At 41.5% G+C, this 22668-nt stretch overlaps 1 protein-coding gene across 1 annotated transcript in view; it reads right to left on the minus strand.

Annotated features, from left to right (window-relative positions):
* The window catches only part of Ikzf3 (IKAROS family zinc finger 3), a 62961-nt gene that overhangs the window by 28941 nt on the left and 11352 nt on the right, over positions 1 to 22668 (minus strand). Inside the window, exon 3 of the mRNA XM_017801146.1 lies at positions 552 to 812. Coding sequence (XP_017656635.1) covers positions 552 to 804 — 253 coding nt within the window. The 5' untranslated portion in view covers positions 805 to 812. The remainder of the gene's footprint in view (positions 1 to 551; positions 813 to 22668) is intronic.

Genomic DNA, 22668 nt, shown 5'->3' on the forward strand with positions numbered 1-22668 from the left:
ACCATGCTTGGAGTCAAGACTTGGTAAGGTGCTAAGGGCCCCAGGGCTTCTTTTTAGAGTCTCCATATCAGAGGGAATCTACTGGCTCTGTGGGACAGCTGGTCAGATGCCTTCCTATGGATGGACCCCTTGCTTATTATGAATATATATTTAAAACTGGCAACAAAAATGATGTCCCTTCATCCACGAAATATGAACCCAATACAGTAAGGAGATCTGCTTTTATTAGACGTGTCAGGAGAAAATACATGGAAGACCTCTAAGAAGCAAACTACGGTTCAACTCCTACTTACTAACTGAAGAAAAGTATTTGGCTAACCTAGAACACTGCTCTCTGTAGAGTCTTTTTTTATTCATGGCATTTGCAGCACTGTTTGCCAAATGCACAGTGAAGCAGAAACAAAAATCACTGTGATAACGCAGAGAGGGTGAGATCCAGCAGAGCTATGGCAAAAAGCAACAGAGGAATCCAAACACCCAAATTCCATTGCTTCTTTCTGTGAGTGGCTGCATGAGGACAGTTTTCAGAATGGACAGAGGAAACTATTTACCAGTATGGCTTCGCTTATGAACCATTAAGACATTGAAGCTAATGCAGGACAGGCCACACACATCACAGCTCATCTTGCCACTGGCTGGTCTGCTGCTGTCACATGGGACAGTGTGTCTCTCCAGCTTAATGTTTTCATACTCGCTATATTCTCTTGCATAGCTGTAAGGAATTTCAGGCTCTTCTGAGTTTCCCATGGGCTCTGGCTTTAAAACATTCTCATCTCTTTCGTTGTATTCATCTTTGATTCTCATCGAATCATCTGCAGGGAAGAAAATGCAGGACACAAACAGTGACTACTTTTGAAGCAGTGAGGCAGCTCAGAAAACAGAGACCCACAACTGACAGCTACATACAAACAAAGCTCACAGAACATATACAAAGCACACATATGAAACCAGAAAGCACCATGACGGTGATTGCTCATTATCTGAATTCAGAACCACAGCTAGAGCAACACACACACACACACACACACACACACACACACACACACACAGATGGCAATATTGTAGGCCATCCAGAAAATCTGAGATAACAGGCTTTAGCTATGACTACTAAGAGACTGTGAAGCAAACATTTTGAGCAACCTGTCCCCAGTACTGGGAGAGCAGAAAGGTTCTCCCATTGTTTTTGGTGACTGCAGTTAAAAAAGGCAACATGACATGCTCTTAGATTGCAAGGTGAAAATATCGTTTTGATTCTGCAGATGCATCAATTTAGACTACTAAGATTGAGAGTTGGATAGTTTACACTGTTTTTCTGAGCTGAAGCCATGCTTTGACTCTTCCATGTGAACTGCTAAAATGCAGCTTATCTCCCCATCTCTTGGAGCTGATAAGGACATAGCAATGAAAGCAGAGGAAGTTCTAAGTTAGTGAAACTGTTGAGAAAGATAGGAGAAGTAATTCTTTAGTACACCCTGGAGGGGACCACTTTCACCCAACTGGGTTCAACCTAATCAAGAGGAAGGATATCTATGTCCAAGCTAAGCAGGACTAAACTCAAGACAGGACTGGACTGGAGAGGAGGGACTAGCCTAAATAAATTGGCTAAGTACCACTCTTTCTTTCTTTATTTTTATTTTATGTGTACAAGTGTATTGCCTGCATGTGTGTAAGTGTACCTGTGTCATGCAATGCCCAGGGAGGTTAGAAGAAGGTGTCAAATTCCCCTGGAACTGGAGTTACAAATGGCCGTTAGCCACCATGTGGGTGCTGGGAACCCCTGGTCCTCTGCAAGAGCAGTCAGTTCTTAACCACTGAGCCATCTCTACAGTCCCTAAGTACCATTCTTCTTCTTCTTTTTTATTTTTTTTGGTCTTTTTGAGACAGGGTCTCCCTGTAGCCTCAGCTGTCCTGGAACTCACTATGTAGACCAGGCTGGCCTTGAACTCACAGGGATCCACCTGCCTCTGCTGGGATTGAAGGCATGTGCCACCATGCCCAGCTAAAGTACCATTCTTAAAAGAGCTATCACGATGGTTTCTTGGGAAGGAGGCAGTGCTGGTGATAGAAGGCAGAATCTCATATATGCTAGGTAAGCATTCTATCATCTAGCTACATGCTACATCTATCATCATCCACAATCATGCTATGATACTCGTGTGTATTGGGGGGAGCACGTGGAGGTCAGAGGTCAGTCGGGATGCAATTTCTCAGGAGCTGTCCACTTTGTATTTTTGGAAGCAGGGTCTGAAATTCACTGATTAGGCTGGCTGCTCAGTCATCAAGCACCAGGAATCCCCCTGTCTCTGCTTCCTCAGTGCTGGGATTACAAGTGCCTGCCACCACACCTGCCTTTTTATGTGGATGCTGCAGATCAAACTCAGGTCCTCATGCTTGTATTGCAAGTACTTTACTGACTGAGCTATCTCCTCAGTCCCCTGTGATACTCTTAAGAACATTAAGAAATAGAGAAGGCAAATTTATATACTAACACCAAAAAACCTAAAAATTTGCCTGATGAGAGCTTTTCATATATAAAATAAGTTGAATAAGTTCTTACTCTTTCAAACCCTGAGTTTTTAGAAACTGGAAGCTTTACTTTTCCATAAGGAAACACAAATCAATGGAATTGAGAGCAAAAGAGAATTTAGAATCAGTTAATCCAGCTCTCTTCTTTCTCAGATAGCAAATGTGGAAGCAGATGACCTCAGCCTTGTGCTCAAGTTTACATAATGAGTTACTAGCAGAGGGGTGGTAAGAGCACTAAACTTTTTTTTTTTTTAACTTTTATTTTATGTGTATGTGTGTACTGCCTGCATGTAGGTAGGTGCACCGTGTCGTGCAATGTCATGCAATGCCCTCAGCGGTCAGAAGAGGCCATCAGATACTCTGGGACTGGAGTTACAGACAGTTGTCAGCTGCCATGTGGGTGCTGGGATTCAAACCTGGGTCTTCTGCAAGAACTGCCAGTGTTCTTAACCGCTGAGCCACCTCTCCAGCCCAAGAACACTAAACTTGAACTATGAGTTGGATTTGACCTCACACACTAGACATACAAAGCCTAAGTGGCGCCAGGCATGGTGGCACACGCCCTTAATCCGAGCACTCAGGAGGCAGAGGCAGGTGGATCTCTGTGAGACTGAGGCCAGCCTGGTCTCCATAGCAAGTTCCAGGCTGGCTGGGGCTACAGGAGATCCTGTCTCAAAAAGACAAAAAAAAAGAAGCAGTCTTAGTGACTTCTTAACAACTCTACTCCACACCCTTCCTTCACTGGGGTAGATGTCAAAACCCAAAACACTTTTTAAAAAGTTTAAAAAAAAAAACCCTACATCTCTTCCAAAACACATGAGCAAGCATTGATCCACACAGGAGGAAGCAGGGCTGCAGCTGTGCCTGGCTTGCCACCTTCCACCCCAGTTTCAATTTTCACTTCTATCAGGTTACCTTTCATCTACATTAACTGTGTTTGCTTAATAGAGCAAGACAAGGCCTAACCACCACCAGCAGGGCTACGGCTGCAGCGCTGTTCCACTGCTCACCACAGTTCATGGTTCACAACCTCTTACTCCTGGCTGCAGAGATGGACGGCTGTGGAATAACCCCAGCCCATTCCGAATTTGTCTGTTCTGCACATCTGGGTTGAACAGGAATTGATACCCATGTCCTACTGGGAAAGGGGTTCATTTTCTTTTTCTTTTTTCCTGGATGGATCTTGCCTGTTTTCATATGGAATTTATTTCCTTGAGTGCTTTGGGTTTTTTAAATTTTTTATTTATTTGTTTTGGAGACAGGGTCTCCCTATGGATCAGGCAGGCCCGGAACTCACTATGTAGACCAGGCTGGCCTTGATCTCTGCCTCCCAAGTGCTGGGATTACAGGCATGCACCACCACACCCGGCTCTTTTTTTTTAAACAGAAGGATGCACCTGAGGTCTGTGCCCTCCTTTCTTCCTCCATGGTTCCAGCTGTGGGTGATATCCCACCAAAGCTTGAGTGCTCTTCAGTTTGCATGTAGGCGGTTAACGGAAAAGTTGTACTGAGAACCAAAAACAGCAGACTGAAAGGGCCAGCAAAAAAGGATCCTTTACATTTTGGTTAGAAAATGTGAACACAGCCACACTCAGGCCACTGGAAAGTCAGTGACTGTTAACAAGTAGTAACATCAAAGTCTTTCTGCGAACAGAGGACCAAGAAGAGACTCTTTCCTTTGTGATTTTGGTCTGACCTGGAACTCAGTACCACCCCAGCCTGGCTCATGATCAGATCTTGGCTTTTTAGTTTCTAACTGTAGAGCAAGGAAGCCAGTATTTAAGACCAGGTCAGTAGGGAAATCCCAGGAGTCACAAGAATGGGTTATTGGACAAATGTGTAGACCACTACACCAAAAAAACCAAAAAACCAAAAAAACAAAAACAAAAAACCCTGGTATAGTTGCTTGAATATTGGTTTTAGATAAGTGACCTGGGCAACCTCCCTGCATGGTCACTGAAGATCAGAACTTTTATGGTTTATCATGCAAAGACAAACAGGTGATACTCAAATCAGAAATTAAGGTTCGTGTAGTATTCCTGAGAGATTATTGGGTTTGGGCCCCAGCCTCCAAATATAGTCCACTAAAACCAAACCGGGAAAGACTGGACTTCTCTAATGAAGAGGTTTATTCTATTCTTTGGGAGGAAGACTTTTTGGAGCAGAGAAATACCCCTAGAAAATACTAACAAGGATTTCTAAAATTAAACCAGTAATCTTTGACCCAACCTTGCTTCTAATTTATAATAGATGGCACTCCCTTCTTCCAGTCTGAAAACTGTGGACTGGAAACTCCACACCAAATCCATCTTTCAGGTCTAGCAACTCTGTCCTTGGAGCCTCCAGGTACCAGCTCCCCCTTTTCCTTTCTGTTTGCAGTCTACCTGAGCCTCCCATCACAATGTGCCTAAACTCATCCTCTTCCCTAATTCTTTCCTAGTCATATAATCTGGTGTCTGCCTCCGTAATTCACTGAATCTGTCCCCACACAATAATCTACTTTGTCCTAATCCAGTGCTTCCCAGATGTCATTCCCCACAATTTATGGCAGTCTTGAACCACCATTTCCTGCTCTTCCTCACTCTAATTTCTTCAAGAAGATTACATTTCTTTTATTTTCTGATTGTTTCTAATTCCATTTCTTCCTCCTACCTCCTAATTACTGTTGTTAACTCTCTGCTTTCCTCCTTCTGCGTACTCTCTAGGGCAGTCCCATCCATCCTTAATGCCCCAACCAACATCATTTCATTTATTTATTTCTATTTTTTAATTAATTAAATAATTAATTAATTAGTTTATTTATTGGTCTTTTTGAGACAGGGTCTCCCTGTAGCCCCAGCTGGCCTGGAACTCACTATGTAGACCAGGCTGGCCTCAAACTCAGAGATCCACCTGCCTCTGCCTCCCAAGTACTGGGATTAAAGGTGTGTGCCACCACACCCAGCCTTATTTATTATTATTATTTTATGTGAATCAGTGTATTGCCTGCATGTATGTATGTGCACCCATGTTGTGCAATGTCTGAAGGGGTCGGAAGAGGGTGTCAGATTTTCCTGGAATTATGGAGTTATGGATGATCGTTAGCTGCCATGTAGGTGCTAGGAATTGAGCCCAGGGTCCTCTGCAAGAGCAGCCAGTGCTGTTAACCACTGAGCCATTTCGTCAGTCCCCGACCAACATCTTATATGTCTGTCTCCAAGTGTGAAGTTCTGTCCTCGTCCTTGTTTTCAAAGGTTCCCCAAGTCTGTCCAGTTACTCAAGCTACAATCCTTATGCTCATCCTTTCCCCTTATTTGTGCCCCACATTCAAGCACTCATTGGTTTTACCTGGTTTTGTTTTTTGTTTTTGGCCTTGAACTTGAAGATTCTGCCTGCCTTTGCCTCCCAAGTCCAAGGATTAAAGGTTTGACCCACCGTAACTGGCTTCACTGCTTTTGTGCGAACCTCACGTCCCATCCATTTCTCCATTCACCATTGCCCTAAGTCCCTGCTTCCTCTTCTGTGAGCTGTAGCCTCCAGGCTGTTCTCCCACCAGCTCATCTTGTGTGTTACTCTTCTTCCTACAACTTTAGCTCTGATAATGTCATGGCCCTGCCCAAACTCCTGAATATTCTCCATTCCCCCGAAAATAAATAAAATAAAAATACAGAAAAAAGGAGTTAGGAGGATTTTTGGGATCTGGCCCAAACTTATCGTTAGGATGTTGGCTTTGAGGACTCCAATATAGATATAGATATAGATATAGATATAGATATATTTAAATTTTATTTATTTTTTTATGTTATGTGTATGCGTGTATTGACTGCATGTAGGTAAGTGCACCCATGTCATGCAATGCCCGAGGAGGTCAGAAGAGGCTGTCGGATCCCCTGGGACTGGAGTTACATACAGTTAACTGCCATGTGGGTGCTGGGATTCAAACCCAGGTCTTCTGCAAGAATAACCAGTGTTCTCAACTGCTGAGACATCTCACCAGCCCTGACTCCGATATCTTTAACCAAATGAAACAGCATCTAAGCATCCTTGTTTTGTTTGTATTTCCACCGTCTAAAAGATCTTTCCCTAACATTGTCCCAAGTCCAAATCTTACACATCCTCTAAGGCCAAATTCATACATAATTTCCCCTGCTATGTCCTTCCTGATTGCCTCAGCTGGAAAAGACCATTCTTTCTTCCTCTACACTCCTTATTAACTCTGTTGTCTTCCCTACAGTCATGTAAGCTAGCCGAGGACAGAAGCCACATGGTGTGTATGTGTGTAACTCAGTACTTTCTATGACATTGCTTAATCAGTATCTATTAAGAGCAGAGGTGGACTTGAAAGGTGGGCTCAGAGGTTAAGAGCATGTATTGCTCTTGAAGAGACTGGAGTTTGGTTCCCAGCACTTACATCAGACAGCTCACAACCACCTGTTAACTCCAGCTCCATAGCATCTGGCATCCTCTTCAGGCCTCATGGACACCTATGCACATGTGCACATACTTACACATATATACATAATTAAAAAGAAAAGAGCAGAAGGGTATGATGGTAAGTGCCTATTGTCCCAGCTGCTCAAGTGGCTAAGGGGGTTAGGATCATAAGAGCCGAGGGTTTGAGGGTATTCTGGGCAGCATAATAAAACTCCATTATCAAAAACAAAGCAGCACCCCCCCAGCCAAAAAAAGACAAAAGAGAACGTGCCTCCAAAGCACCAAAAACCAAATTATAACAACAAAACCAGTCAGGCATGGTGATATATATATATCTCAATACCGAGATGGTGGTATATATGTAATCTCAATACTGAGAAGATAGAGATAGGAAGATGGTGAGTTCAAGGCTAGCTTGGACTACATAATGAGACCCTGTATCAAAGACAAAAGAAAATAGGGGCTAGAGAGATGGCTCAGTGGTTAAGAGCACTGTCTGCTCTTGCAGAGGACCCAGGTTCAGTTTCTGGCACCCGGTACATGACAGCTAACAACTTTCTGTACCTCCAGTTCCAGAGGACCCAATGCCTTTTTCTGGCCTCTGTGGGCATTTCACACATTGGTGCACTTACCTGCAGTCAAAACACTCATACACATAAAATAAAAGACAAAATACATAAAAATTAAAAAACAAACACAAGAACAACAATAACAGTAACAATAAAACAAAACAAAAAGACCTCCAAAGACCAGGGATTGTATGGTTTCAAAACAGAAATTCTGGGGCCAGTGACATGGCTCAGTGGGTAAAGGCACTTGCCATATAAGCCTGATGACCTGAGTTTGATCGCTGTAACCCTTGGTAGAAGGAGAGAACTGACTCCTAAAAGTTGTCCTGACCTTTTCAAGTGCATCATGACTTGTGTGCCTCCCTTCCCACTGATAACAAATAAAATACCCGCCACCCCAATTTTGGAAATCCCATCTTAGCTCTATTGATCTGGGAGATGAGATAATCCTGTGTGCTAGGATTATAAGCATGTGCCTCCACACTTGGCTTATGTGGGGGTGCTGGAGATTGAACCCAGAGGGTGCTGGAGATTAAACCCAAGGCTTGGTGTGTGCTAGGCAGGCACTTTACCAACTGAGTTACATTCCCTGCCTAATTCTGAAGCCTTTTGTAAAGTGAACAATCCTGCGGAGCCTCCTGGTTCTATAAATTCTAACCTTACAATTCTATCAGCTTTCTCAGTCATGCAGTTTAAACTGACACTTAAAACAGCATCAGGAAACTTCATAGGCACTAGCGAGATTTTATTTCTTAAGTCAGGTGGTGGGTCTCTAGATGCTCTTGTTATTACTCTTTAAACTATAAATGTAATTATACCTGCCTTTTTGTATGACCTATTTCATAATAACAAATGTTAAAGGCTTCCTAAGTAAATTTTTTATAATTGAATTTATGGAGAAAAGAACACAGCAAACCACAAATTGCTGATAAAGGTAATTGCTATACATTCCCAGAGGGAGGAAAGAGGTCTAAATTGAATCTAACCCATAGGAAATTAGATTAAACTAAACTTCTTTCTAAAGGAGCAGCTCTGGGGTACAATTGTTCCCATCTTTGTCTGTGTTCTGAAGGCCTCTTAGGAAGATGGCACACACTAACACACACACCCCCCGGAGAGAATTTTGTAGGCTGAAGAGAACAAAGGTTTGGCTCACTGGGGCTGATGCACATGGTTTCATTTCCTGGGGTGGTGGTTATCACATGAAAGGCTCGCACTCCAGAGCAGACATTTTTGGTTTCACCTGAGACATTGCAAAAACAATGGGTCCTGGAAAGGATCCAACATCTAAATCCTTCAGGGGCAACAGCAGTCTCAGCCAACTGTGCCTCAGTTTGTTTTTACAGGCACATAAAATGCTCGGCTGGAGAAAACCTATCAAAGACACAAACAGAACTTGGGTTCCTTGGGAGGCGGGTTGCTAGTAGGGAACTTTCTCGTATTTTGAGATTTTGAATTTCCACCCTGGACCATGAGATCTCAGAATCCAAGAAGGGCAGGTTTGGAGCAGTAGTCTCTCAAGTTTGCCAGTGATGCAGGTGAGAAGGGACAAAACAAGAGAGAGGCTGTTAGACAGGGAAGACACAAAACGGTGATGTTGTTTAAGTGTTTTACAAGGATCGAGGGTCATAACCATGAAATTCTCGGCACACACAAAAGTCAACTGGATAACAAAGACACTTAATCATCTTAATGTGGCATTTTAATGATGCCACTGATTTGCTATGCCAATTCAGAGATAATGAGGCCCGAATGCTACAGATGTTCAGCCAGGCTAAAAGAGGGAGGGGGTGGGCTTTTCTAGCATGCCATTTTCTAACTATCCAATTAAACAAATTGCGAAAGCATCTAAATAGTTTACCAGGTTTTGACAGCTGTTAATAGGATTTAGAAGCTTGAAGCACTGAAGACCAAAATGGGAGATCTATGTATTGTAGGTGTTTAGTCTACAGACTTTGTTGCTGCTGCCTGATCAACATAAATGGATGAACTAGAACAGATTCCTTATAAAATTAGTGTCTGTCCTTCTTCCCCACAATGGTCTCTTTGTATAGGAATGAGGACACTGAAATAATGGGTCATTTTCATTTTCTAATCTACACTTTTATGTAATGAGAGAGAAAAACCTATGCTATTTTGAAAACTAAAGAATAGGAGGAGTTTTAATATTTGTTACTTTTTTTTTTTGTCTTTTTTGAGACAGTTTTTCCCTGTAGCCACAGCTGGTTTGGATTCGATATAGAGACCAGGCTAGCCTCAAACTCACAAAGATCCTCCGGCCTCTGCCTCCTGAGTGCTGGGATTAAAGGCGTGTGCCACCATACCTGGTTAGTATTTGTTAACTATTAAAGTTGTAAAGCCTCAATGCAGATTAAACTTTTGGTTACTGATTTACAGAACCTTTTATGATTTCTTTCTTTCTAATTGTCTTTAAACATTGCAAAATAATGGACAGCTATTAACTTTTTTGTTTGTTTTTTGTTTTTTGAGACAGACTCCCTGTAACCCCAACTGGCTACCATCTCACAGAGCTCTGCCTGCATCTGACTCCCAAGTGGCAGGATTAAAGGTGTGCACCACCACACCCAGCTGACAGCGATTAAATTTTTTAAAAAATTTTAAATTATTTTTAAGTGTATGAGTGTATTGCCTGCATGTAAGTAAGTGCACCTGTGTCGTGCAATGCCCGTGCGTGTCGTGCGATGCCCGAGGAGGACAGAAGAGGCCATTGGATCCCCTGGAACTGGAGTTACGGACAGTTGTTAGCTGCCATGAGGGTGCTGGGATTCAAACTTGGGTCTTCTGCAAGAACAGTGTTCTTAACCGCTGAGCCATCTCTCCAGTCCCATCTATTAACTTTTAAAATGCCTATATTAAGATCAAGAAAAACTGAAAAAAGTGAATCAGGCTGAGAAGAGATAACATACTATCTCAACAGCACAGAAATGAGATAACAGGTTTGAGTAATATTTGGTTAGTTTACGTTCTCATTAAACACACTCATATCAGACTTTTTAATTTCTCTGTAAAGAATCTGCACGAGTAATGGGTAAATTGTGTCACTTCAAATTCGAGAGGATCAACATGAAAATACAAAGAAAGTTACAGTTGCCAAAGATTCCCCTCAGATTACTAATGATGCCAATCTTTGCCTTATTATCTGGTTACCCGCATGGCTCATTCATGGGCATAATATTAATAATGATTTTGTTAAATAATTTCAGTGCAATTCTTTGCTTTTCTATCAGAACAAGAGGAGACCGACTACTCTTATTTATTTATTTTTGTCTTTTTGAGACAGGGTTTCCCTGTAGCCCTGTAGCCTGGCAAGACCGATTACTTTTAACAGGAATACACTACACATGAGAGGAAGGTGAGGTTCCAGCTCCTCAGCTGTGCTAAACTCCAAAACTCTTCAGATGTCATGGGACCAGGTGCAGTTCTCTAGAATTGTAAGGACTGAAAAACACAGTGTATTAAAGTTCTTTCTGAACCATGAAGTGGTCTCTAAGACTACAGTATTGTTTCATTCATGATTACTTTTTCTATTATTATTATTATTACTATTATTTTTGGTCTTTTTGAGACAGGGTCTCCCTGTAGCCCCAGCTGTCCTGGAACTCACTATGTAGATCAGGCTGGCCTTGAACTCACAGAGATCCACCTGCCTCTACCTCCCGAGTGCTGGGATTAAAGGCGTGCGCCACCACACCCGGCTTTTTCTATTATTTTAATCAATATATTAGTTGGAATTTCTATTTCTGAGAAATAACTGCTAGTCATTAAAATGGATAAAAATGCACTTAAAGAGTTGAGGTCTTTGGCTTTTTTATTTGTTTGCTTGGTTTGGTTTTTGAGACAATTTCTCACTATGTAGCTGAGGTTACTTTAGAGTTTCTCCTGCCTCAGCCTCCTCAGTGCTAGGATTACAAGAACAGACCACCCTGCCTAGTTTGAGGTTGAGATTTTAGATGTTATCTAAACATACTACAGATAGACTAAACTCACTAATATATATCTGGTAGAAATTCAACTTATAAATTTGGAAGAGAAAAAAATCCTCTTCATTCAAAATTCTCTTGTACAGAACATTCACTTTTTTCCTTTTTTTGAGACAGGGTCTCATGTAACCCAGGCTAGTCTTGAACTCCTGGTCCTCCTACCTTCATCTTCTAAGTGCCAGGATTACATGAGCACTTTATCATACCTGGCTTGTTTTTTTTGTTTTTTTTTTTGTTTGTTTGTTTGTTTGTTTTGGGACAGGGTCTCCCTGTAGCCCCAGCTGGCCTGGATTTGCTATGGAGACCAGGCTGGCCTTGCTCATTTATGGGTTAGTGAGATGGCTCAGTTGGTAAAGTACTTGCCGCACAAGACTTGAGTTTGGATCACTAGCACCCAAGCAAAAAGCCGTTATGGTAGTACACACCTGCAATCTGACTATGGGGGAGGAAGAGACAAAAGGATTCTTGGAGCTCCCTGGCCAGGTAGTCTTGCTGAATCAGTGAGCTCTAAGTCCTAGTGAGAGACCCTGTTTCAAAAAATAAGGTGGGATGCAATAGAGGAAGATACCTGACATAGACACAGAAGTGTCATGTACATCTGTGTGTGTGCACACATACAAACAACATTTATTTAAAAGTTTAAAGTGTGTTAAAATAATTCTTAGAAAAGTTGAAAAACTGTTATCCAAATACAATTTATTTGGTCAAAATCCTTCTGATTGTCACAATATCAAACTCAGGGTCACAGATAAATGAAAATGTCTTCCATATCCAGAGTATAAATAGTTCTTTGTGTACGTAGCATGTGGTAGAATACCTAATATGTTTATTTCCCTAGAGACTAGGAGTATCTCCAAGGCAGGGATCAGATTTTAATATTTGTGTTCCCAGAACATTCTATAGAACTCAGTTACTTTACAATGAATGATGACTTCCTTGGGCAGCCTGAACCAATTTACTGATAACAACCAGGCAGAGGAGGGAAGAAGTCTTCTGGTTTTGAAAGTTTTTCCTTTTTCTTTTTTCTCTCTTTTTGAGGCAGGGTCTCCCTGTAGCCCCAGGTGACCCAGAACTCACTATGTAGACCAGGCTGGCCTTGAACTCAGAGATCCGCCTGAGTGCTGGGATTAAAGGCATGCACCACCACACCTGGCTTTATTTTTTCTTTTATATTTTCTTCTGATCCAACTTTTTACTGTTGATGACTGCCAAGTCTGCCTGTTTAATCCATCTCTTCCCTGAGCCCTGTACACACACTCACTTTCTGGTTTCTATATCTAGTTCACAACGCAACAAATGAGTTCATTATCTTTCTCCTTCTCCCGAATCTACTCATCCCAATGTGGTCTTGTGGTCTTGTCCTCTCTACATGGTATTGCTTGATATATTTTTTCCTTCCTTTTCTTTTTCTTCCTTTTCCTCCCTTTCTTTCTTTCTTTCTTTCTTTCTTTCTTTCTTTCTTTCTTTCTTTCTTTCTTTCTTTCTTTCTTTCTTTCTTTCTTTCTTTCTTCTTTTTTTTTGAGAGGGTCTTATGTATCCCAAGCTAGCTTTGGACTTAACATAGCCGAGGATGACCTTGAACTTCTGACCTCTTGTTCCTACCTCCTCAGTGCTGGGATTACAGGTGTGTGACTCCACATGCAGTGGGGATAAAACTCAGGAATTTTGTGCATGTTAGTTAAATATTCTACCAACTAAGCTACATAATTCCCCTCCTTTAACAGGGTTTGTAGCTCAGGCTGGCCTGGAACTCACGATCCTCCTGCCTCAGCTTCCTGAGCACAGGGATTATGGGTATATACCTCCAGTTCAGTTTCTGATAGTGACATACTATTCATCTTGCACCTTCAACCCTTAGTGCTGGGGTTGGTGCGGAGCTCCATGTCTGCTTGTCAAACCAACAGAAGGAAGGATAGGAAAGAGGTGAGAAGGAAGGAAGGAGTGAACAATTATTCTGTTCTTTGCCTAAAGTACAAAATTATAGAGTTGATGGTATTTTTAAAATTGCACAGATTGTAGTTTTTGCCTAAAGCTAGCACATTAGCTCAGAGTAGAAACAATAAATTGTTTCTAAGTAAAGGTATAGCAATCAGACCCAAAGGGTATAAAGGGGTCTCAGAGGAGGGAAAACAAGGATTACAATTTAGGAGAATTTTTTTCTTTTGAATATTAAATTAATGAAAATAAAATATGTAAAAGGAATATAAAGTTTACCATCTGTGACATATCATTTGGACTTTTCGCCTTTTTGCGTCTTCCTTCCTCTCTCTGGCATTCAAATAATGGCATGAGAGCACAGAAGAAACTGTCTTCTCCTAGGTGGATGTGCACTGCTAAAGCACACTAGGGAAAAAGCTATCTTGCCACTGGAACATGTTCATCCCTGGGGGTGAAGTAGAACTGCTTAACAGCTGCCCAGTCACACACTGTAAGACTGCAAGCAAAGTTGCCTAACTCATCCAGAAACTATGGGGAATATTGTCTGACAGAATAAAACCAGAGCAGAATCTAGCTAACAAACTGGAGCATGTATCTTTTATTTCAAACGGAAATCTCTAATGATCACAAATAGAGAAGGTTTTTACTAATCAGATTCAAATAATAAAATGGGTACTGACGACTACAGGAAAAGAACGATATGGAATTGAACTGCTTTTTTACTACAGCTGAAAATATAACTAGCTTGTGACCATAAGAATTTGGCTTCTGTGAATTTTCTCATTTGTGTACAGATAATACCTATATCTCACAGGGTTTTTACATAATGAAATTAAGCAAAATAATGTACAGTCTGAGCAGCATAGCTAACACATTGCATATTTGTGACACTGAGATAGAAAAGGGTTTCTTGGATATGATACCAAAAGCCTGATCCATAGATGGAAATGTCTCAAAATTCAATAATAAGACCAATAGTCCAGCTGGAAGCACACAAAAGGGTTAGGGGCAGAGCCCAAGTACAGGAACACTCGCCCAGCATGCAGAAGGCCCTGGGTCGATCTTTAGCACTGCAAAATAAGTAAATAATGCAAAAAGTATAAAAGTACACAAGATATTTGAATTGACATTTCACTGAAGAGATTATACAAATGGACAACAGGCCTATGATGACAGTCAATATCATCAGTGCTTAGAGAAATACAAAACCACAAGATGCCACTTCATACCCTCTAAAAAGATTATATTAAAAAGACACACAAGGGGGCTGGAGAGATGGCTCAGTGGTTAAGAGCACTGGCTGCTCTTGCAGAGGATCCAGCTTCGATTCCCAGCACCTACATGGAGGCTAAGAACCATCCTTAACTCTAGTTCCAGAGGACTCTGAAGCCCTTTTCTGACCTCCACGGCAGTGCACGACACAGGTGCACTCACATACATGCAGGCAATATATTCATACACATTAAAAAAAAAGACACACAAGGACAAAGAGAAAAGGTAATCCTCCTACACAGAGATAGGTGGGACTATAAAATGGTGCAGCCATTTGGAAAACCATTTGGCCATGTGGCAAGCAGCCAGTGATCTCTGCTTCAGTCCCTAGGCAGAATCCTCTCCCCGTAAGTGTGGGCTGGACCTAGATGATTTCCTTCTAAGAAGCAGTTGGCAACATGATGGGAGGTGTCATTTCTGTGATTACATTGTAAAGACGGTGACTTGGATCTTGCTTGTACCATGCCTGCTTCTTGTGGACTTCTAAGTAAGCTGGGCATCTCAAACTACAAGGAACTGAGGCAGTATCTGACCAGTCTCAGCATCAAAATGAGGCCTTCTAACAACTGTTAAGACTGATTCCTGACAATGACCATGAGTGAGTTTGGGGGTTGACCCTTCCCTTGTCAAGTCTGAAGAGGAGACCAGTGTCCAGGTCAATGTTTCCACTGCGGTCCTGGGAGAGACTATGAGGAAAAGGGCTCAAATGCTTTGCCAGCATTTCTAAGACAATCCATTTGTACTGCCTTCAAATGGCTAAGGTTTATGGTAATTTCTTACACAGCAATTGGTAACTGATACAGGCAGCTTCTTATAAAATTAAACATAAATATGCCATATAACCCTGGGATTCCACTCCTAAATATCTACTTGAAATGAAAACATATGTTCACACAAGACTTGTATAAAAATGGTCCTAGCTACATTATTCATAAGAGGCAAAAATATAAACAATCTGGACAGGGTGTGGTGGTACATGCCTTTAATCCCAGCACCCTGGAGGCAGAGGCAGGCAGATTTCTGAGAGTTCAAGGCCAGCCTGGTCTACATAGGGAGTTCCAGGCCAGCTGGGGCTACAGGGAGATCCTGTCTTAAAAAGTCCAAAAAATAAATAATAAATAAATAAAAAACAATCTGAACATCTATTAGTTGTTTGACTAATAAAAAAATGTATTACAATAGAATACTATTCAGAAATAAAAAGAAGCAAACTAGCCAGGTGATCTCTGTGAGTTCCAGGACAATCTGGTCTATAAAGAGTGTTCCAGGCCAGCCAGGGCTACATAGTGAGACCCTTTCTTAAGACCAATCAACAAACCAACCAACACCTCCCACTCCCCTCCCTCCGCTACCAAAGAAGCAAACGACTAAGTGAAGCATGGCGGCACATGCCTGCGACCCTAGCACTCAGGCAGTGGATGCTGGAAGATCACAAGACCAGCCTGAATAAAATAAAAAACACAGATGACCTTCAAAAACACTATTTTAAGCAAAAGAAGCCAGAAGTAGAAGACTATACATTGTAGTATTCCATTTATATGAAATTTCCAGAAATAGTGTCTCTCTAGAGATAAAATTCAGATTAGTGGTTTCTTGGGATTGAAGGTAAGAATGACAGCTGACTGCAAACAGGAACAAGGAGGCCTTTTAGGGTGACAGAAATGTTCTAAAACATGGTGGCAGTTGTACAACTCTAAGTCTACTAAAAGAAAAAAAAATCACTGAACACTTAAAGGGATATAGGTTAGAATAAAACTAATGCTGCTTAAAAAGAGAAATTGTGAGCTAGTAAGATGGCTCAATAGGTAAAGGAGCTTGACACACAAGCCTGGCAACCTGAGTTCGATCCCTAGAACTCACGTAAAGGTGGCAGGAGAGAATCAACTCCGCCATGTTGTTCTGTGACCTCCACATGTTGTGGCATGCTTCTCTTCCCACAATAACAATAAATAAAACAATTTTTATTAAAAGAGAATATCTATCTATCTATCTATCTATCTACCTATCTATCTATCATCTATCTATATAAAGAAAACTAAACTCAGAAGACCAGCAACCATGATCCTGACTCTGTCTTGAAAAAGGAGAGTTTAGCTACCCATCTACCAGTTACCTACCAGAAACATAGGAACAAGAGTGTTTTATTTTGTTTTTGACTATGATCAGACTCATATGACAAAGACTACCCTTAACTCCTCTTGTCTCTATAGATGATTTCCAGTCCTTTTCAAAAATGAAATTCAGCCTGGATTGGTGGCGCACGCCTTTGGTCCCAGCACTCAGGAGGCAGAGGCAGGTGGCCTACCTATATAGCAAGTTCCAGGCCAGCTAAGGCTACAGGGAAACCTTGTCTCAAAAATACCAAAAAAAAAAAAAAAAAAAAAGAAAGTTATCTCTTCTACAGGGTCTCAAAAAGAGAGCTGGTCTAACCTGAAGGACTAGAATTAGAAGATCATGCTGATGGTTGGTGAGTAAGGAACAGGTCACATAAAAATGCCAGAGATGGTTCTGGACTCAAGGCATGGAAGAAGTAATAAAAGACCATTATGCAGTTTCTAAAATTTTGGTTACTAGGAAGAATGGCCACAAGCCTAGATGGACTTAGGAGAAGCTGATCAAAAGCCATCCTTATTTCCTCCAGGGTTACTATGCACTTCCTTGAGGAGTACCAAAGGATCACAGAGGCCTGGCAGGGATTTCTGCTGCTGCAGGCGCAGGTGCAGAAAGGGCTGGTTCCAACAAATCTTGTCACTGTCTTTAATGCCACCAGACTGACGGAAATACCGAAATATCTATCATGATCCCATTTTTACTTCTTAGTTGACATAATTAACAAATCTATTATGGGTAAGGTCACACATTATTTTTAATTATTAAACCATGGGTCTCCATATGTTACTGTTTAGACAGCATCACTCACTGCAGAATATAGTTTTCAAGACTGTCATTCCTGAAACCTCAAATCTAGATCCAACTGCAGTCAGCAAGGGCAGATTTCAACCAGGCAGCTAAATGAGAAAACATCTGGGCCTACCAGTCAGAATGAGAAAGGTCACATGTTAAATCCAGTTAATCTTGTTTATTGGTGTTTGAAGGTTATACACCAAGGGCTGGATTACCAGGGTCCTCCTTCAGGCCTGGCTCTGACATGTTTATTCGTCTGCTGTGTGTGACACTTTATAACCCAGAGTCTTGAAACTGCTGTGCTGTTAGTCACTTCCGAACGTAATTTTCCTAACTCTGAGCTTGAGCACTCTGTCACCTTGTTGCCAGAGCATTGATTTAAATACACTACATAACAAGATACTTGGGGGCTGATGTCTGTTCTTTTAAAAACCATTTTCCAAATTTCCAGCCATCATTTTTCTATGGATAATGAAACATTCCCCCATCAAAATTAAGGAAAAGAAACCTCAAATCAGCAAGAGATAAAATTTAAAAACTGGCCTAGGATAGGTTTCAGGACTATTATAACAAAAGGACCAGGCTCCAGTTCAGTGGTAGAGCATCTCCCAAACACTACAAAAGGAGGCGGGGGCAGGAGGTCTTATCTCATGACTTTTCACAATTAGTATATATTATTCTATATATAAACAGAACTAAAACAAAATTGTTTATGTTGGAAGTACAGCAAGAAAGCATTAGAAAAAACACTGAAGTCAAGAGCCTTAAGACTTTACACACTTCGGTCAGATCTTGTTAGGTGTTTTTCAGATGTGGACCTCTTAAAATATACACATGCCTGTCAACACAGAACATAGCATGCTTCTGAGAGGTTTTCTCAAACCTCGAGACACAAGGCTGAGAATTTCTGCCCTAAATCTTTCAATCAGCTCAGGGTTAAATGAAAGTGGCATCTGAGCCATTTCTATACCATCACAGGGACTTGGCATTCATGCTTTCTCTCAAATGTCCTTAAAAGCACTAGGAAATACTGTGCTTCTCCCTTTTACATTAAGACAGTAGAAGATATTAAGCTGACATTAACAATTTTTACTCTTATAAGCTTACTCTTAAACAAAACCATAGATGTTTATTACAGATAACAATGGTTCTAAGTATGTTCCAACTTTTGATACTGCAACACTATTTTTCTCATCTACAAAGTTCACAAAGAGCACTGGCTGGTCCTGCAGAGGACCTGGGTTCGGTTCCCAGCACCCACATGGTAGCTATCAACCATCCATAACTCCAGTTCCAGGAAATCCAACGCCTTCTTCTCACCTCCCCAGGCATTGCATGACACGAGTTCACTTGCATACATGCAGGCAATACACTCATACACATAAATTAAAAATAATGATTTTTTTTAAGTTTCTAGACTGATGAGATGGCTCAATGGATAAACTTATGCTTTTGGACAAGGCGGACAACCTGAGTCACCACCACTGCTCCATGGATAGAGAAAAGTGAGAAGAAGGGGAACTCTCTCCAATGACCCAACCAGGAAAAGTAGACAGACTTATATTCTTTAACTATTTCAATTGTCCGTTCTTTTGTAGATGCTAAATGTGTACCCATATGTTTCTCTAAATTCACTGTGCAACACAGGTTGGTTTTAAAAAGAAAGAAAATCCAGAGATGATGCTTTTTGTTTAAGACTCGAGGACAGACGTCTTGGTTTTATCACCAACAGAACCACCAATTGACACAGTATAAGCTGTGATACTCTGCCTGTTACCAACACGTACAGAAATCCCCTGTGAGTGAACTTCTGCAGCAATGCACTGCTGATTTTGTGAGATAACTCCTGCATCCCATGAGCAACAGGCCTTGATCTAGGCTTGAGAGATGTAATAGTTTGATAAAAAATGGTACTTCCTTTTGAAGCACGTATTTGCGTGTGCTGAGCTATACCACTGGAACTTCGGTGAACACTGAGCTGAGGCTGGCTCGGTCTCTCCCAGCTGCTCCAGCCACCCTCCCCACACATCTAAATGCAGCATAATTAGCATCCATAAACCGCAAATGTGGCTTGTTTTTTTCCCCTTTAGCAGCATCAAAGTAGTTCATATTAATATTTGTTATAAGCGCAAAATGGTTGTACACTTCAAAAGAGCCAAGGACAATCTATGGATGCAAGATGTGGCCAGCATTTTGGCATTAAAGAACAAAACCAGATGTGTGACACATGCTTGTAACCCTGACCCTTGGGAACCTGAGATAGGAGGATGACCCTGAGTACAAGGCCAACTTTTGTTACATACCAAGTTCCAGGGCAGCCTGATTGACAGTGTGAGCTCCTGTTGGACCACCATCCCACTCTGACAAAAAAAAAAAAAAAAAAAAAAAAAGGCTATACTATGGAAACCAGTACTGAGGAAGGGAGCTATGTTTTCTAAGGAAGAATAGTTTTCAGCAAACTTTCTAATTAAGTTTCTATCTTTGATCCAACCTATATTGTTCAAGGTGCCACAATGGAGGAAGTTTAAGTCCTTTTGACAAATTACCAAATTCAGTTTTTCTCTTGGAACCAAGCAAAACCTAAAGAAATACACTGAGGGCTTGTGAGATGGCTCAGCAGGCAAGGTGCTTGCTGCCAAGTCTGACTACCTGAGTTTAGTCCCAGGGACCCATGATGGCGGAAGGAGAGAGTCAACCCCTACAGCCCCTCTGACCTCCACATGCATGCACATACACACACACACACACACACACACACACACACTTCTAAAAAATTAAAAATAAATAAATACACTGAGGAAAAATAACCCTATTGTTTATGTCTAGCCTATGATCTCAAAGGAACAGAATAAAAATGGAAATTTCTGGAAACCAGGGCTGAAATAGAACTTTTAACATCAGCGTGCCCAGGGATATCAGCAGTAGAGGTGACGCTGTGAGGTGGTGGCATGCCTGCCCAGCAATGTCCTGTAGGAAAGGTATGGAGCTAACAGAATGACCAACTCTCAGCATCTGTGGTCCTTCCTCGACTGAAATGGGACTCCCATCTTCACCATCCCACTTAGGAAATGGAAGGAGTCTGTGGTAAGCATGCGTGTTATGACGTGTGATTCTACATGCAGGTACCAAGAAAATTACTTCCCATCTTTGAAAATGTGGGGAATCTGAGTTTGGCTACCAACACACTGCATTTACTGTCTTGCTGCCCCCCATCCCCCACTTTTGGTGCCTATCAGTCACTGTTATAATTAGGAACACAAATGTCCCTAAAGGCCTGTGCTAAAAGTTTCATTGCCAGCCTATTGGTACTGCTGGGAGGCAGAAGAAACTTGGGGGGCGGGGCTAGCTAGAAGAAGTAGGTCATTGGGAGACTGTCTTTGAAGGGTATTTTGGGGTCCCAGCCCCTTATCTCCCTGCTTCTTGACCACCGTGAGCTGAGTAGCTTTGCTCTCTCTCACTCTCCACCATGATAGTCTTTGCAGAGGCCCAATGCAATGGGACCAAGCAACCACGGACTAAAAGCCCTGAAACTATGAGCCCCAATGAATTTTTTGGTTCATTTCTTTGTTTTGATTTTTGGGACAGGGTTCATGTAGGCTGAGCTGGCCCCAAACTTACTTTGTAGCCAAGGCTGGCCTTGAATTCCTGATCCTCCTGCCTCCACCTCCTAAATGGTGGGATTATAGGCTAATGCACCACACTTAGGTATCTTTCCTCTTTTAAAGCTGTTTTTCTCAGTTATTTTTGTCAGAACAATGGCAAGCTGACTAACACAACTCTTTGTACTTACACTGGCCCTTTGTTCTGGAGCAACTACTGGTGCAAAAAGTGTATGATGAGTGTCAGCACCCATCAACATAAACTGTCCACCTGCCTTTGCACATTTACACTGTGCTAGTTTTCCAGGGAAGGCTAGCTGTCCAATGTCAAGGTGCTGGAAGGACCCATCCTTCCTAGAAGGCTCCAGCAATCCTTGGTTTTCCGTGCCTCTAGCAACACAACTCCAATCTCCACCTCTTGTCACATGATCTTCCATGTGTTTCTCTGTATGTCGTCTCCTCTTACAAAGACACCAGTTATTGGAGTTAGAGTCACACTATTCCAATGTGGCCTCATCTTAACTAAGAACATCTACTATCACCCTATTCTCACCACAGTATCTTGCTGATGTCTTGTATCTAAAAGGAAGGACTTAATATCAATGTCTTTTGTATGCAGTGGGGGTGCTTAGGATAGTCCCCACTCATTGAATGCTGTTTCTAGTGCTTAGGATTAGTCTGATGACAGCTGCAATGAGACATCAAGAAGACAAAATTTGGGTGTGGTGGCTGCTCATATGTGTCATGACCATGCTAGAAAAAGAACTCTGAACCCCTTCAATCTTTGTACTTTTCAATCCAGTTGGATTATACTATTACATAGTGATTTTTAGAAAGATGTAAAATTTCCAGGCATGGTGGCACATGCCTTTAATCCCAGCACTCGGGAGGCAGAGGCAGGTGGATCTCTGTAAGATCAAGGCCAGCCTGGTCTACATAGTAAGTTCCAGGCCAGTTGGGGCTACAGGGACACCCTATCTCAACCCCCTCCCAAAAGATGTAAATTTAAGCAAATAGGCCTCTTTAAAATAAGTTTATGATGTAATGGGTAAAAGTTTATAATTTATGCAAATAGTTCCAGATAGACTATAACTGAGCATGCAAACAAATACTAATCAAACATATCCCAAAACTTAGATCTGAGACTACACTGTGGGAGAACTAGGCAGTATAAGAAGGCCTCATGGTAGAAATAAACTTGAACTAACATCAATAGTACTAGTGCAGTAGCTGATAGATGTATGTCTTCGGGAATAAAGGAGAACCAACTAAGTACTAACACAACATTTCATCTACATGTGATTTTATTCCTGTCTAATTAATTTATGTAAGTTATAGTGGTATGAGAAATATCAACTACTTGTGCATGTAACCAAGTTATTAGGGATCTATATATTTTTCTAATTTTTTGAAGATTTATTTATTACTTTCAATTATGTGTGGGTG

The sequence above is a fragment of the Nannospalax galili genome, unplaced genomic scaffold (genome assembly GCF_000622305.1).
Source record: "Nannospalax galili isolate Female #2095 unplaced genomic scaffold, S.galili_v1.0 scaffold1382, whole genome shotgun sequence".
Classification (NCBI taxonomy): domain Eukaryota; kingdom Metazoa; phylum Chordata; class Mammalia; order Rodentia; family Spalacidae; genus Nannospalax; species Nannospalax galili.